Below are 17,554 nucleotides of genomic sequence, written 5' to 3'. Positions count from 1 at the left end.
CTGTAAGATTTGCAATTTGCTGTAAATCAGGTATCTTAAGAATTTCTACTTCCATCAGAAAAGAATTAAAATGAAAGCAAGTTTCTAGCATATATAACTGCAGAGATAACATAAAAGAGTGTGTGAGTTGTTACCTTGGGGACTATTTAACAAGAAGAATGAGTAAGATTTCTATGGGTCAAACTTTCAGCAGGTTGAGAAGCTCCTTGTACCTTCTAAAGAATATTAGAGGATGAAAAAAAATTCTGTATGAAATTTTCTGTATCAAGTTATGAAAAGTAAAAAAACAACTTTTCATTAATTATGCATCAAACTGTGTTAGAAAGGACTGATGGGGCTATGAAATACACCTCCAAGCTATTACTTGGGAATTCTACTGAGACACTTTCTAGAAGGATTCACCAAGCATTTACACAAACCTTCCAAGCCCATCCTCAAAGGGCTAGAAAAATAAAGATTTAAAGATAATTCTTAGGACAAATTTTAACCACTGCAGAAAATTCTGAAGTTTTCCGAGTCTCCACATATCACAGGATATGCACACTCTCTCCATAACCAATTCCAAAATTAAACTAAAATACACATATCACGAATGACTGACTTCACTGCACAAATAAGAAGGGTAATTGCTGAAGAGAAGAGAAACCTGGCAAGTTCATGTCATACACTGTTTTCTTTCTCCTCTTCTTTTTCGACATCATCATCTTCATTTTGAGCCTCATCGTCAAGTAAGACCACAGAGGATGGTGCAGCCCACGCATCTTTTGACAAAAGTTCCACTGCTACAATATCTTCATGCACTGCACGGTTCAGGTTTCTAAGCCCTTGTATTATTACCTATTAACATAAAGTTAAAACAAATGTTAATAACATATGTTACTTCAATGTTAATAGAGTATGAAATCGCATAATAATCCAATGAAAACAGTCAATAAATTCCTGACTGTAACTTAAGTTAGCCACATGCCCTTGAAATGTTGTCTCCAAAAAGAGACTAGAAGAATCCTTGAAGTGAATGAAAGCTAGAGTTTCAAGAAGTACATACAAACTGGCCATGTGAAGAAGTGTTGGAAACAGAAATTCTGCATTCAAACATAAGCTCCACTGATGTAATCTTACAACACAAACCTAAGCATTCAGAAACCACATAACTTTAGCATGAGTCAGTCATAAAAGGTATTTAAAAATTAAAATAATTAGAGATTATTTAATTAAAAGCTTATTTTTAATTTCTGCCACTCCCCCCTGCCCCTGTCTTGTCTTCATTTAAATGGACAATAAAATGCAGAGAACAGCATCCCTAGATGCAAAGATACACATTTTGTCTAGTAAAGGATTCAATAGGCAACACACCTCTCTCTGGTCTCCATCTCCATGAACCCAAACAGTAGCTTCAAGGTAATTATCTCTGTTAGCTCTGAAAGTTCCTTGAAGGTAGAGGCCGGACTTTATACCCTGCTGCAATTTGCTAAGAGGAAGATGCTCTGAGAAAATAATCCTTCCACTTTCTATCTCATTCTGTAAGAACCATACAAACAAGAAATGGTTAGCTATGTCAGTGCTTTTTATAATTAGAAGCGAGCAGAAGTTTCAGCCCACCAGGCAGGAATATAGCATTCAAGAGCAACATTTTAACAGAGAGGCACAAAGCAAGACACAAATTATCAATTGTAATGGATAAAGAGAAAGCTAATATTACTAAAGCAACTGCCCTATTTCTCCAGTGACCTGCCAACAATAATACTCAATGGCACTAGACTATGCTTAACTTGCATTTCAAAATGATGCGAGCAACAAAACAATAACTACTTCAGGCAAAGGTAATAGATGAACAAATACATGGTCCTTAAAAGACATGAATCAATGCAATGTAACATGAACTAGCAACATAGGTCCAAAACACACTGCAGAAATGATAGTTTGCGACCGCTTTATCTGCCCTGGCTCAATGCTAGGGAATTCTGGGAACTGTAGTTTCAGAAGGCATCTAGCCTTCTGTCAGAGAGCTCTGGTGCCACAATAAACTACAATTTCCAGGTCTCCCTAGCATTGAGCCAGGGCAGTCTCAAAATGGATGATTTCTGCAGTGTGCGTTAGACCTTAGTCACAAATACTCAGTGTCATCAAGTAAAAGTAACACTGAACAAAAGGAAAGCCTTTCAGGTCTATCAAGTAGATTCCGTATCTGTGCCCATGGACATGTAATAACTTTATTCATATCACAGAGTCACTGAGTCAGGTTGGACATGATCTAAAACTATGGTTTATATGTGCACATGCTTCACCACTAATGTGTAAGATGTAGGAAGCATCTGTTTCTCAGTTTAAACTCTGCTTAATGCACAAATCAGGTTCATAAATCATGGCTTGAGTTCCAGTATGGTACCTGAAGTGTTTAACCGAACAGTGCGCCCTTTTTTACACGTAGATCCGTTCCAGACACACACCCCCGCGTAAAAAAAAGTGCGTATGCTCGAGCCCCATTGAAAGTAATGGGGCTCGTGCATGTGGCGCGCGCACCCCCATTAATCTAAATGGAACGCACTGCCCCTTGCACCCTGCATACTGAAAGCTGTGTACAGTGTGTCTGCATATGATGCGAACGTATAGTATTTGTACCAAAATGGTTTCTATTAAAATTACTACTTGTCTTTAAAAAAATGTGCTGCCTGTTTTAATTGGGTAACTTTCTCTAATCAATTACACATTTTTTTAGATTCTAGCTTGCTTAACTCCAGACAAAAAGTGCTTTTGAACCCTGTGGGACAGTATGAAAACAGTATGAAAACGACTTTTGTTGTTGTGTGCCTTCATTCTTTTCTGACTTACAGTAACCCTCAAGGTGAACCTATCACAGGGTTTACATAGCAAGATTTATTCTACAACCATTTATTTCTAGTCTTTCACTCTCACTTTTCTGCCTTGCTATATCATCTACGGTTGAAATGGAAAATGGGAACCACTGCTGAATAGCATAAAGAGTCATCAATTAATAGAGCCTGTTCTGAATTCTCTCAATAATCACTGAAAGAAAATGTGAAGTCTGCTGTATCTTGATGTATGGTAAAAAATACCTTCCCACTCAAAGAAAAATGTTTTGCTAAAACCTGGCTGCAAATAAAACATATTGGAAAGTCATACTATGAATCGTTCATGTTCCAGAAACTTTGATTAAGAAGTAACATTACAGAAACATACCCCTTCATCATTTAAGCAGGCAAGACGATCTACAAGCTCAGGATTAGCTATTAAGCTCTTTATGTATTCTTCGCCTACAAAAGGATAAAATGAGAACAGCAATGATAAATCATGAAATTATTTCCACTAGCCAGTGGGACTACAACAGAAGTGCTCCTCTGTACATGCAAAATGTCTTGCCTTTCTACTAAAAGCCATCTGTCTTGTCCCTCCTCACAAAGAATTGAGGAGAAAAACACCAATCCACAATTGATGGGTTTCTCCTTGTGCGAACCAGGTCCGTTTGGTAGGACTGTTCTACAGTCTGTTTTATCAAGAGATTAGTCCAGCCCAGTGAAAGAGTTTGGGTATATCCCATCAGTCATGGATTGTTCCTCTGGCCATCCCATGAATGACGGATTAGTTTCACCTTGAAGGTGCATTCAGAGATGTCTGGAGGACCATTCCATACCCTCCCTTAATATAATCATAAAAGTTAAATAATAGTTGAAATACAATTTTGAAATTGGTAAATCTTTATAAATAAACTGAAGGAAGAGGGCAGGAGTTCAACAGAAATTAACAGAAAAAGGATTTAGAACTTAGAACTCCTGTATGGACCTGGTTGGCAACTCCAGGTCTCTGTATAGTTTTTTAAAAAATAAATTATCTATATTCCTCCTACTCCATAGCAACTGTTCCATAAATGACAAAAGAAATGAGTCCTTCTTCCAAAGGTCCAGTTCTATTTTTCAAAATTCCCAATCCAGCAACAGATCTGAATGGGAACTGAAGCAGCAATGGAAATCTGCTGCAGAAGGTACTGATCACTGGAGTATTGATGAGATAATCACAGAAGTGGGAACCATCAATGCAGAAATGGGGAAAAGCCTACACGTCCCACTGTGCCATAAACCAGAGCAGGCCCGAGCATACTGATTTCATTTAAGTCATAGTCAGCACAACGTAACCAAAATCTGTTTTAAACAGAGGCTGGATGGCCATCTGTTGGGGATGCTTTAATTGTGAGTTTCTGCATGGCAGGGGGTTGGACTGGATGGCCCTTGCGGTCTCTTCCAACTCTATGATTCTAAGCCATCTTTTCCTCAGAAGAGATCCACTTCAAGTTTCCTCCTAGCACAATTTATTGCTGTTCCCCTTTGTCTACAGACTGAGGTAGCCAAACTGCAGACTAAGGGCATGTGTATCCCCCGGAAGTCCTAGCATCCCCTCCAAACTCCTGAAACCCAGAAAAATAATGCATCCCAAGCAAATCACAACACTTATGGTCACTTTCAGTTTCTTGAAAATGATTTGGGATTGTGTTTAAAACAGGTCCAGGGTTTACCTCTACATTATAATCTGTACATTATAAGCGGCACAATTTGCCACTTTGGGACAGTTTTACATCAGGGTAGAGGTTGGGGAGTACAGCCTGCCCAGGGAGGGCTGCCAAGGCCCACAAATCCAGAGAATTTCCCCATCACCACCACAGCACCATTGTCTGGATACTTCTCCTTTCTTTTATTCTACACATGACCTACTGTAAACCTTTCAGTTGACAGCCAGTTGGCCACTGGGCACTCCTACTTACCATGTTAAAACATAACCACAGTCAAAGCATGCAAGCAAGTGCTCTCACTGAAGGCTGGACTTACATGTATAAGCAGTTATTCCCTCTTCCACGGCTTTATTTTTATTTTTTCTGTCATTGGTGAGCAAGATAACTTTAATCTTTTCTTCAGTTTGTAACTTTGCCAGATGTTCATTGTACCACTTTACTGCTACTCTGATGGCTCTATCATTGCGATCATTAGAATTTTCCCCTTGTTCTTGTTCTATATATGTTTCCCTGGAAAAAGAGAGAAGGAAAAAACTATCCAGCTACCAATTTTTAGAAAACCATACTCAAATAATTTACAAACAGACAATAATTATTTTGTTCTTTTGTTGTTGCTATCCACCCTCAGGTCGCTCTCGACCCATGTCAACCCTGTAGATGAGACATCTCCAAAGCTCCCTATGCTCCACTGCTCTGCTCAGGTCCTGCAAATTCATACCCATGACCTCCTTAATAGAGTCCATCCATATAGCACATGGCCTTACTCTCTTTCTGCTTCCCTCCACCTTTCCTAGCATTATTGGTTTTTTTCCAGTGAGTCATGATGTGACCAAAGTACAACAGCCTCAGACTAGTCATCTTGGCTTCCAGAGAGATTTCTGGCTTGATCCCTTTGTCTGACTTCTTGGCTGCCCATGGTAACCTCAGCACTCTTCTCCAGCACCACATCTCTTCTTATCCGCTGTCTTAACTGTCCAGCTCTCACATCCCTACATGGTAATAGGGAATACAATGGCTTGCATGATTCTAACTTTCATGCTCAGTTGCATGTCTTCACATTTTAGGATATGTTCTAGTTCTCTCATAGCTGCCCTCCCCATTCTGATCAACATTTGATCCTAGGTATGACAATTCTTTCACTGTTTCTGTTTCCTCATTGTCTAGCTGAATCTGTGTAAATTTTCTCTGGTCCTTATTTTTGTTCTGCTTCACAGATATTTCAGGGTAACCAATTCCACTGCATCCACAGATTCTTTTGAAGCTTTCAAGAAAACTTTCAGGACCTGATGAATTTGGGGACGGCCACATCAGATGCTGAGGAGTTTGAAAAAGCACTGGGTCTTGATTTAGAAACTGCTGAAGTGCCTTGGCATGTACACACCTCTGTTCTGAAAACAGATGAATATCCATTTATTTTGTCAAGTTCTTTCTTTTTGAGAATTGGCTTTGCCATTCCCTTACCCTTTTACACCAATGTCCTCTCCTGTCTCTTAGACTGAGAGAATGTGAATAAAACTGGCCTCTTTTTTTAAAGCAAGCACCTCATAAAAACCATTACAAGGATTATATGTAGTTTTTAGCCAACAGCAACAACAAAATGTTGCCACAGAGCCAATTGTGCTAAACCTTTATGATAACTTGGATAAGGCCACTGTCTTCTCAAACTGTGGTGTTGTCAATACCGCCTTTTAATAAATCTATATCCAAATAAGTTTTATTGGCACTTAAACAATATCCATAGTAACCTATTACTGGAACGCGCAAAAGTAATCAATTACATGTTACTCTTCTCCCTATAATTCCAGTTTTGGTGTATGTGGTATTAAAACGCATGCTAGTCTGTTAATAACAAACAAGCACTGAAGAAGAGAGTACTGCTGCCCATACTTACTTATGATGCTCATTAGTGAAGGAATAGAAGTGCTTTTCAGGGTTAGCTATTACGTCTTTTATTCTCTTGTACACAGGCGCACTTCGCTTTCTCACTTCCTGCAGGACTGTCTGAAGTACAATAACGTTCCTAATGACAGGGTCTTCGAGAATATCAACCTAGAAAGGAAGAAAAACACACCGTGTCAAAAAAATTGTAACGTTTACACATCGTCAAGTGAATTTAGTGAGGTACACAAGAGAAGTTCAGCCAAGCACAGATTGCTGTACATATGACCTCATTCTACGTGTGCATTTTATAAAGTTTAAACCCATGCTGTCAGAATACTTAAATGCAAACACACTGTGTTTAAAAGATCCAAGCTGTGATCCAAACGCGCATGAACGGTTTGCCCAAATTTCGAAACGTGGTATCACTCCTGGAATATACACGGCATCAGTGCCCTTTAAGAGGTTTTGGACTTCATCTCCCAGAAGCCTCAGCCATACTGGCCAACAGTCTGGGATTCTGGGAGCTGAAGTCCACGATCCCTTAAAGAGCACATTGTCAAGGTTTAACTAAGGTCCCGTTTGAGACCGCTTTGGCTGCCTTGGCCTCAGTCCCATTGAATTGTGGGAACTGTAGTTTTGTGAGACATGGAGCCTCCTCTGTCAAAGAGAGAGAGCTCTGGTGCCACAGCGAACTACAATTCCCAGGGTCCCTTTGCACTGCGCCAGGGCCTCAAAGGGGATTATTTGGGACCTTGATGGACTCAAAGGGCGGACTACAACTCCCATGATCCCGCGGGAAGGAGGGCGCCGCGTCGTCAATTCAAAGATGCCCGACCTGGTGCAGGAGGAGGTTGGTGTCGGGGAGGAGGTAGTGGGGCTCGGGGCAGAGGCTGCTGGCGGCGCCGCTGGGCTCTGCTTCCAGGAAGGGGGCCCCCTCAGGAGAGTCGTGGCCGCCGCAGAGCGCGCAGGCGGCTGCCCCGCAGCCGATGTCCTCGCGCAGGTAGTGCTCGCGCACCACCTTCAGCACCGCGCCGGCACGAGTGCGCTTCAGGAACGTCCGCGAGGTCAGCATCCTTCCTCCTCCTGGCGCCGCACGCTCTTCTTCTTTATCCCTAGTCTTTAACCGACTCTGCTGTGACGTCAGAGCCTCCCACAATGCACTGCGCCAGGGGCAGCTCAGTTCTGAGAGACGACGACACGGAGGGAAACATAGAGCTAGACCAATAGAAGCGCGATGATTCGACCAGGCCCTTTGGGGATCCTTGCGCTTCAGGAACGCCCCCCCTGTTCTCCACTATCCCTTCGTTTAACCGACGCTGCCGCCAGAGTCTCCCATAATGCACTGCGCCGGGAGAGCAGCCCAGCTCAAAGAGTCAAGACAGTAGTAAGAGGGCGATATAGAGATAGAAGCGCGAGCCAAACTAGGCGCTTTGGAGATTCTTGCGCTTCAAGAACGTTCGCGAGACTCTCAGTATCCTCGCGCCACGCTCTTCTTTATGCCACCAGAGACCTCCCACAATTTAGTGCGCCGGGAGCAGCCCAAAGACACAAGAATCTTGAGAGTGCAAACATAGAGCTAGAAATAGAGGCGCGATTCGACCAGGCACTTTGGAGATCAATTCGTGTGACGTCGGAGGGAGTAGGGAACTACTTTTCCCTCGCGCCACGCTCTGCTTTATCCCTTAACTGACTCTGCCGCCAGAGCCTCCCACAATGCACTGCGGCGGGGGCAGCCCAAAGAGGCTAGGAGGACAACATAGAGCTAGGAAATATAGAAGTGCGATCTGATCAGGCACTTTTGAGGTCAGTTCGCGCGACGTCGCGCGGAACAGAGAACCACTGCCATGTTTGGTACTGTACTTAGAAACCTGATCCCCCCCCCCCCCCTTCATGAGCAGTCCCGATGTTAAAGTGCAAAGCAGACCTATTCCTTTCATATACTGGGTCCATAGTTGGCGTTCTTAATCCACACACAAACACAGATGTACACCTCTAAATTTTCTATCTCTATGCTCCAGTGGAAATCCCAGCATGCAACGCGAAACGGCGGGAGAAAGATGGCGTCCGTTCCGTTGCCGCGGCGACCGCATTGCGCTGGGGCGCATGCGCAGTCTGCGCCCGCGCGAGGGGGGCCTTCAGGTGAGTGGCGTGGGACAGTTCTCCTTTCCACGAAGTTAGGAAACAATCCCATTGGAGACCGCTTTGCCTGCCTTGGGCTCAAATGCCAGGGAACTATGGGAACTGTAGTTTTGGTCAGACGTTGGGTGCCACAGTGAACTACAATTCCCATGATTCTCTGTGGAGTGCTGGGATTTGTGGTTCTGCGAGGTTTTCCTGTGAAGCCTTCTCTATGGAGCTATAGCAATTAAAGGCTGCCTCCACACTGGAGAAATAACCCAGTTTGGCACCTCTTTTACTCTTTGTCTGGCTCAAGGCTGTGGAATTCTGGGAATTGGAGTTATGTCATAATCTAATACGTTGCAATAAGGATAATGATGCTTACTGTTGGCTCAGGATCTAAGCAGGTTGAACATTCTTGCAAGACAAATAAGGAGCATGGATGGTGGGTCCAAGGCTCATCTGGGTTTGTTACTGTCACAATAAACCAGGTTACCATGACATTCGCATAAAGCCTATTCACTTAATAGGAGTATTTGAATGCCACAATGACCCAGAATCCTGTCAATGGGTTAATATGTTGGCACACATTGTATCACTGACTCTGCAAGCATGGGTGGCTAAAGAAAATGCAGACCTTCCCATTCATGGTTTGTTTAGCGTGACACGTCAGCCAGGAACTCTGGCTTACTTTTCCTTCAATAGGCTGAAGCCATGTTACGTTCTTGGTTCTTGGCTCTCTTGTTGGGAGAGAGACAAGCCAGGGTTCTCCGTTTCCTGGTAACGCGTAAATATGAACTCTAGGCCAAAGATTTGTGGCTTTATTTAACTACTCCTGGATGCAAAAGCGTTTTAGTGAAAGAATAAGAATAATAATTATTATTTATTTATATCACACTGTAGATTTGCGCAGCGCTGTACCTAAAAACAACAAATACAAAAGAGTAAACCTGCCTATGGCGTACAGTCTAAGAAATGATAGGATAACACATATAAAATGACATAGCAGTACAGGAAATGGTTCAGTAAATAAGCTGCTTTTAAGCAATAAATCAAGGTTTCTCTAAAACCAACAATATATACGCATGCATAAGTCTAGACATTTTAGTGACAAGACTGACCCTCCAAACCCTGAGTGGACTTACCCATGAGTCAATATAAGTACACTCATCCCTCCGTATTTGCAGCTTTGATATTTGCGGATTTGATTATTCACGGATCTCATTAATATGTTCTCTCTAGGACTGTCTAGGTCCTCCAGTGCAACTCTGTGGTCAGCTTTAACTAAAAGTTGCACTGAAAGTCCATTTGTAGCTACTCCAGTGCCATTCTATGGTCAGTGTCTGTTGGACATTGACCACAGAGTTGCACTGGAGGACCTAGAGATTCCTAGAGAGGTGTCCTCTCAGGTAAAAACAGTGTTTTTGTTATTTGCGGTTTTTCCATATTCACGGGGGTCTTGTTCCCCTAACCCTAGCAAATATGGAGGGACAACAGTATTGTGCTTTAACTCTTATTAAATAAAGGAACTATGTCCTGGTGAAAGGCAAGAGTGTAACCTGTCCTGGAAGCACTGCGCCCCTTCTACTCTCTCATCTATCTGAGCTTTAGTGGGAGCACAAACAGTTATGCCTGCTGGGATTTTGTAAGTTATTTGGCATCATTTTATTTTTCTTCATCCTTTAGATCCTTTGTTCCATGCCCCTAAGTTTTACCCTGAACTTATCCATGAGTCATATCCAAATCCATAATTTGGACCCCAAAACCTGCCCTCGACTTATACATGAGGTCGACTCACTGTCAAGTATATACAGTAAACATAGAAAGATAGGATCATAGCAATTATTATGCTTGAATTTAAAGTTGGGAATGCATAGAACCTAGAGACCAGGAATGTGAGCAATAAGAATGCAATAGGCATTTTAATGTGACTAAATGTATTACATCAGTGATTCCCAAACTTTGGTCCTCCAGATGTTTTGGACTTCAGCACCCAGAGTTCCTGACTGTCCATCAAGCTGGTTGGGGCATCTGGGGGCTGAGGTCCAAACCTCTTGGAGGATCACAGTTTGGGAATCCCTGTATTAAAGTGTTATTAATAGAATGTTAATGAATTAACAGCCAAAGCAGTGCTGTGTTTGTGTATCTGGAGCATGTATCTGACGCTGTGTAGATTGTATTACGCAGTCTTGCAGTTGTTGATTGACAAGCAAATACATATTTTCAGTTGGGAGATTTTGGCAATTCTATACTTTTGCACTGTTTCAGGTGTTATTCAAGGCTAGGAGAAATCTATAGAAAGCTTTAGCTTATTGACACCTAACTCTTCTGCATCCCCTTGCTTTTGCTCTTTCTTTTTTGTTTTAACTATTCAGGTTGCTTGAATTATTAGCAGGAAATCTTTACATGTTGCCAGGAAAATGTCACGGAAAGGCCCCAGGGAGTCTAAAAAAGTTAATGTGTCCAGCTCTTTGGAATCAGAAGATATTAGTTTGGAGACTACAGTACCCACAGATGATATTTCTTCCTCAGAAGACCGGGAAGGGTCTGTCAAGATCACTAGGCAGCTTATTGAGCGGAAAGAGCTGCTTCATAATGTCCAATTATTGAAGATAGAGCTCTCCCAGAAGAACTTGATGTTAGACAACTTGAAGGTGGAATACCTCACAAAAGTAAGAGATGCTTTTAATATATGGGTGTTCCAGGGTTGCAAGTGGCAAAGTAAGTATTAGTGGCGATCTTCAAAAGTTAGTCATATTGTAAGTTGTCTTTTAAAACAAATCTAACAAAACAGGCTCTTGTCACTTTCCAAGTATAGTTTTTATCCATTTAATTTTTGTCCTTTAGATGTGTTTCTGCATATCATTTTTGTAGTACATCAAAAACAAAATGTGTGACAGGTCCCACTGTGTAACAAGAGAAGTGTCTTCACATTTGGAGTATCCATAGCATTTGTCATGAGGCTGTTCTGAATGCAAGAGTAGCAGAAAAGGGATTTTTTAAAAACAAACATGGTGACTTCACTCTTGTATACATGAGATTACTGAAATCTGAATACAATTGTTAGTCCAAACTAGATTAAATCCACTAAATCAGTAAGAATTTAGCAAGTCAACAGTTATATAGGTTCCATTGATCCAGCAGGCCTACTCTAGTTAGGACTACAGTCCGTCCTCACCTTACGCAGGGGATCCGTTCCGGATCTCTCTGCGTAAGGCGAATTCCGCCTATGCTCGAGCCCCATTGGAAACAATGGGGCTCGTGCACGGCGGCGCGGCGGCACAGGTGCGCGCAGAGCGCAACGGGTGCGCGCGCCCATTCAATTGAATGGGACGCGCCGCCCTTCCGCCCTGTGCGCGCCCCGCGGCTTGAGCGCATATGCTCAAGGCTGCGTATGGCGCGGGCGCACTGTAATAGTTAAATTTAGATTGTATCCTCCAAGTTTTATCCTTAAATTTAGTCTATAGGTGTTTGGTTGGAAGTAACTGTTTTGCAGATAATGGGGTTTACCTACAATGTATTTGTGATTGAATTACCAGAACTAGTTGGAAGGGCCTTAATTTTATAAATCAGTTATTTTCCTAGTTAGTTGATGGCGTACGGCACACCACTCCATTTGTGTGAATGGTGTGAAATTCATGAGGATGGACAGTATCCAGTTTGAGAGGGAATAGATTAGGTGGAGATTTCTGATATTTTGAAAAACAGATTTTGAGAGCTGAGGTTTCCTCATTTATGTTCCTGGATAAGCAAGGATAACTAACGTTGTAAGGAACCCTGCAACTATCCTCTGAAACATAACCTAATCTGAAATCTCATAAAAATTAAGTTTGATTTACTTAAATAAATCCTCTCTTTTTCTACTATTTAATTATCTACTTTAGATTGAAGAATTAGAAGAGAAACTTAATGATGCTCTTCATGAGAAGCAGCTACTGTCTTTACGACTAGATAACCAGTTGGCATTACAGCAAGAAGATGCTCGGTATGAAAATAAAGAATGTAAATGAAATTATTCTATAGGCGGAAGTAGGAGCTAACTCGTAATAGGCTTATAATTAAGCTGTTATTATTACTATCATCATCATCATCATTATCGCTATGTATTTACATTTGATATTTTCAAAATCAGATGTTATGACAAACCGTGGTTAGGTTATGTGAATGAATTTGTTTGATGAGTTGGGCCTCTGTTACCAGGCAGATGGATATCAGAATTTTTGTTGATATCACAGACAAAAGTTAACAGTTGCCCAGTGTAGTAATACTGTAATAATAATAATAGGATTTATTTATATGCCGCCCAATCACTGGGAATCCAAGCGGTTTACAACAGAGGGGATAATAGACGGTTCCCTGCCCTCAGGCTTACAATCTAAAAGACACAACACAAAAGGAGAAAGGAATGGTGGGAGGGAGGGGATCAGGTCCAGCATTCTTCTCTCCCTCTGAAGGCTGGACCAAGGCAGATGGACCGGAGGGAGGGTTCTTCTTCTTAATCGAGGCTGAGCCCGATGGCGTATAGAGAGGGTTAATTTGTACTAGTGACCTTGCTATATACATTTTGCATCACCCTGACAGTTTGAGACTGGGTAAAGATAGGGAAGCTGGGAAGAGACTGGGAATGAGATTTTTCCCTGTTATTAAACTGCTTGCACAGTTCCCATAGCAGTGTGTGTGTGGGGGGGGGATAGATCAGAACTGTGCACTTTGATTTTCTTTGTTTGCTTCTCCACTATATAACACATCTTGCATCACCCTTGCAAAGGTGCATCCCAGCTTAGGGGCTCCATAGACAGCCATGGGGACTTAACTTGCCAGCTGGTTGGGTATAATTAGTTGTTTAGGGACCTAATTCTGCTATTGGCTGTCAATGGATGCCCGATTCCAGTGGAAGGGCTGAAATGTTTCTCTAATGTATACCATTTGCTGGATCATTTACCACCAATAAATCTTTACATGCTATTACATAAAGCTTAGTTTTGCTTCCTTGCTAATAGTTAAACAGATTTACTGTTAGACAGATCTTATCTAATACCAGTAATGTATGTTTTAGGACAGCCAGGAACTATACCTAATTGCAGAACAGAATAGCCTGGTAGGATCTTCAAGCCATTACGCTCATCCCTCATAGCTGGCTAACCCTCCCCCCCCCCCACCTGCCACATTTTCCTTATGTGAGACAAATCAAAACTTCAGTCAGAACAATAAATGTGGTTTGTACTTTCCTACAAGTCAGAAAAGTTAACCAAAGTTAAATGGTTTTCCTATTGTGATTTGCAAATTAAATGCCATTTATCATGATTTGCTTTAAACCAAGGAAAGAAGAAAGGAATTATTGTGTGTCAGGGCAGTAAGGATAGAGTACAGAAAACATATGCAGCCAGCTCTTGATGATGTAAGGCCAGACTTTGATTTGGCATTTTCTGAACCATTCCTCTAAAACCTTTAGATGCTTGCCACTGTGTATGCACTTATAAGTGAGTAGGCCTCATTGAATATATAGAGAATTTTTTCAGAGTTAGTATGCATAGGGTTGCATTGAACATTATTATTTTGGGTGATTTCAGGCAACATGAAGTCTTGATAACCTTGATTGTCTCAAAAAAAGAATCTAAATACACATGAAGCAATATTTATATTGGGCTGGCTAATGTTGCAAATGTCAGAACTTAGTTTTCATATTATACAGAATTTTCTATATGGTTATAGGAAAAATGTGAAATGTTGTGTGTGTCTATAAAAAATATGTAACAACTACATGCTTAATTTGAAAGGAATGTACCTGTTACTGTTACTTCATCAATGAAATAAATTTGTAGTGACAGAAAGGACACCTTTGTAAAAATAAGCTTCTTGAATGAATGCATGTTCCTTCTGTCGACTAAACCTCAACATCGGTTATAACCCTTCATCAGCATTTATCTGTTTTTTTCATAGACACAGCTTTCAAGAATGAAATGGTGGTGTTTATGTTGTATAAGCTATTAGTTAAGAAGCAAAACTAATCTTTAGTAAGTATTGTTAGCTGTACTAATTTTATAGGATTAGTTTTCACAGTATCAGAAACATTGAATTCAGAGGAATTAAAGTTACCATCTTTGTAGAATGAATTTATTCTAAGTAAACTACAAATATTGTCTGAACTGTTTACATAGCAAACACCAAGAGTTAATGAAACAAGAAATGGAAACGATCTTACTGCGGCAGAAGCAGCTAGAAAAGAATAATCACCAGTTAAGAGAGCGGTCTGGAGATATTCGCCGCAGCTTGCGGGACCTTGAATTGACTGAGGAATACTATACCAAACTCAAATCTATTCCAGAAGATGAACTGTCTATTCCTGAATATGTGTCTGTAAGTACATGAGTTCATAATGTAGTGCATTGTTTGGTAAAATGTCACACACCTAGATATGTCAGAGCCAGAGGACTCATTTTGACTGAAGATAATAGGACATGAAAAGGAATAAGTGAAGCAGTTTGCCTATGTAGTAAATGTATAGTAACTTTTTTGGAGGGGGGGGGTCATTAAGTAAATGCTAATTGTTTCTGAAATAATGTTATAATGTTATGTGTGAATTTTTTAAAAAACCTTTCTTTTTAGAACATTGCTTTTCTAGTGTCCACATGTGGATGTTTTATACATATAGCTAATTCTGATTTTCACTAGTACCAGTATCCTTTTGTCTATAGATACACAGGGAAACCAGTGGCTCAAGTGTCCCCCAACCCCGAGTATTTTGGCACCATGCCACTATGCTGAATTTCAGCACCATGGCACTAGCACCCATATTTCTCAATTAAACAAGGTACCCCAAGAACACACACTTTATTTCAGAGTAAAATCATGCTCTAGAAACCTGGGAAGCGCAATTCTATTTTACAACAAGGTGTGTATTTGCCATTTGCCTCATTGACTGAGAAAACACCATCAGGAGAAGCCAGATGTTGTTTTCTGCTATTTTCAGTTCTTACAAGATGCTGAATTTTGGGACACATGGTGACATTAGTTGAGACTGTAGCCCACAGTAGGAACTGGAATAGAGCAGAAATTGGTCCCCAGACCCATAACATTTGCTTATACCTAGTCTTAAGATAACCAATATATATGGGGTTGTCCTCACAGGCCAAAGGTCCCATGTTCCTCCCAGGCTCATATCATCCTATTTGGACATTGCAGGCCAAACCCCTTGGGCCAATATTGGGCAGGATCCTGGCAGACCAGAGACAGATCTGGTGGATCAAGCACGATCCCAGAGTAAATGGGGCTTAATGTGGGTCAGATTGACCCGCTGTTTGCCATGATGTTTTCTTGAAACTCTGCAGTACTCACTGGTAGATTAGTTGGTACCAGCTTGCTCCTTACCTTCCTGCACCTTCACCCCTATTGAGAAGCCCCCCCCCCACTCCCCCATTGCAACATCTGATGCAGAAATGCGGCACCTGACTATGTGGATGCTGCCAGGCATCCACATAGTCGGGGCAATATCTCAGGAAGATAAGAAGCATGCACCGGTAGCAAGCCAATGGGCTGGTGTAGGGACAGGCATGTGAACACCCTTCCGTCCCCATGCTGACCCAGTGAAAGACTGAGGTTAGCATCTGGGATAGCATGGTGCATGCTCCTTATCTTCCTGGCCATGCTATCTTAGCCTGTCTGCTCAGCCTCTAGTTTAATTTGCAAGGTAGTAATTAGATCTGGGCTGTAGATATTATGACAGTTATTTTTAGAAACCATAGTTCAAAAAAGGTATGGAATAGAATGCATTTTCATGTGCAAGAACTCATAACAAAATTTGGAAAGTCAAATACAGCCTCCAACGTTGAGTATCATCTTATAACAACCTCCTCTTGGAAGTATAAACAGGTAGATATGGGAGGCTTTCAGAATAGTATTATTATCTGTAAAAAGCTTCAAATGAAATTAAATAGTCTTACATCTTGGTGGATGATCAGAGGACCCCATTTATGTATTAATTTATCTTTGAAACCTTTTGTTTGAGAAAATACCTTCCAAAGAACTCAGGACACCTTAATGTGCATTTCTACTTTTTAATTTAAAAATGTTTAGTAGGTAAACACATACATTATCACTGCTAATCTGAATATGTGGCCAAGATCCAATGGCCTATCAAGTTCCAGCAGAATCAGGACATTTTTGACTACAGCCCCACACACACACAAACACACCAGAAATGTGCTTTAAGGGGTTTCCCAATTTTCTAGAGCATTACAATGTATAAAGTCTGCAGAAGAATATGAGAATTGCTTATTGTGATAGAACAGTTGGTATAAATAATAGTATTGTATATCTTTTGATCTTGGCCTAAGTGTCTGCATTCCTATAAGAGTTCTGAGAGTAAGCTCCATTGAATTTGATTGACTTCTAGGATTGTATCCACACTGTAGAATGAAAGCAATTTGACATCACTTTTAACTGCCATGATACATGCTTTCTAACAGACCTAGCTGAATACTTCACCAAGGGTTCAAGCAGATGGGTGGTTTGGAGTGGCCTCTGGCCTCTGGCCACTCCAGCCACAAGTGAGCCCTGATTGGTACAGGGCGATGGCAACTGGACACGGAAGTCCAAAGGCCAGACTCTGCTGCAGTTCTCAGTGGACCACTGGCAAGGAGCGGCTTTTCTCTGCTCCTTTTGCAACCGGATTTGGGCTTCCTCAGATGACCTCAGTACGACTTCTGACCAATCCGGGGGCATGCTTCTTCTGAACGCCATGCCCCCAAAGTGATTGGAAGCCACACTTTTTGGCTCATGTGTTCCAGGCAAGGCTACAAATTCCAGGATTCTGTAGGATAGAGCCATGGCAATTAAAGTGGTGTTAAACTGCTTTAAATCTTCAGTGCAGATACACCGTAAGTTGGCCAGGAATAGGATTATAGCATAAATTTCAAAAAAATCAATAAATTATGTCTTATGTAGTGTTCAAAATTCTCCTAGTCTGCAGCTAGTCTGTAAAATATAAATGTAATAAACTTGTGGTATCATTGTAAGAATTATGTTTTATGTAGTTTT

General features: G+C 41.3%; 2 protein-coding genes across 3 annotated transcripts in view; one reads left to right on the top strand and one right to left on the bottom strand.

Moving 5' to 3' along the window:
• The window catches only part of DIS3 (DIS3 homolog, exosome endoribonuclease and 3'-5' exoribonuclease), a 34,241-nt gene extending 26,151 nt beyond the window's left edge, over positions 1–8,090 (bottom strand). Inside the window, exons 1-6 of one of the 2 annotated variants that reach the window (XM_042456551.1) lie at positions 7,236–8,090; positions 6,411–6,568; positions 4,836–5,029; positions 3,199–3,272; positions 1,354–1,518; positions 667–837 (exon numbers count right to left, since the gene is read on the bottom strand). In XM_042456551.1, coding sequence (XP_042312485.1) covers positions 667–837; positions 1,354–1,518; positions 3,199–3,272; positions 4,836–5,029; positions 6,411–6,568; positions 7,236–7,472 — 999 coding nt within the window. In that variant the 5' untranslated portion in view covers positions 7,473–8,090. The remainder of the gene's footprint in view (positions 1–666; positions 838–1,353; positions 1,519–3,198; positions 3,273–4,835; positions 5,030–6,410; positions 6,569–7,235) is intronic. The other variant, XM_042456550.1, reaches the window with a different exon arrangement.
• Positions 8,091–8,317: 227 nt separating this feature from the next.
• Positions 8,318–17,554, top strand: part of PIBF1 (progesterone immunomodulatory binding factor 1) — a 119,077-nt gene continuing 109,840 nt past the window's right edge. The window contains exons 1-4 of the mRNA XM_042456552.1: positions 8,318–8,539; positions 10,894–11,190; positions 12,403–12,503; positions 14,677–14,875. Coding sequence (XP_042312486.1) covers positions 10,939–11,190; positions 12,403–12,503; positions 14,677–14,875 — 552 coding nt within the window. The 5' untranslated portion in view covers positions 8,318–8,539; positions 10,894–10,938. The remainder of the gene's footprint in view (positions 8,540–10,893; positions 11,191–12,402; positions 12,504–14,676; positions 14,876–17,554) is intronic.

Source organism: Sceloporus undulatus, chromosome 3 (assembly GCF_019175285.1).
Source record: "Sceloporus undulatus isolate JIND9_A2432 ecotype Alabama chromosome 3, SceUnd_v1.1, whole genome shotgun sequence".
In the NCBI taxonomy this organism is placed as follows: Eukaryota; Metazoa; Chordata; class Lepidosauria; order Squamata; family Phrynosomatidae; genus Sceloporus; species Sceloporus undulatus.
Note: the sequence above shows the minus strand (reverse complement) of the source record. Positions and strands in the feature narration are given on the sequence as shown.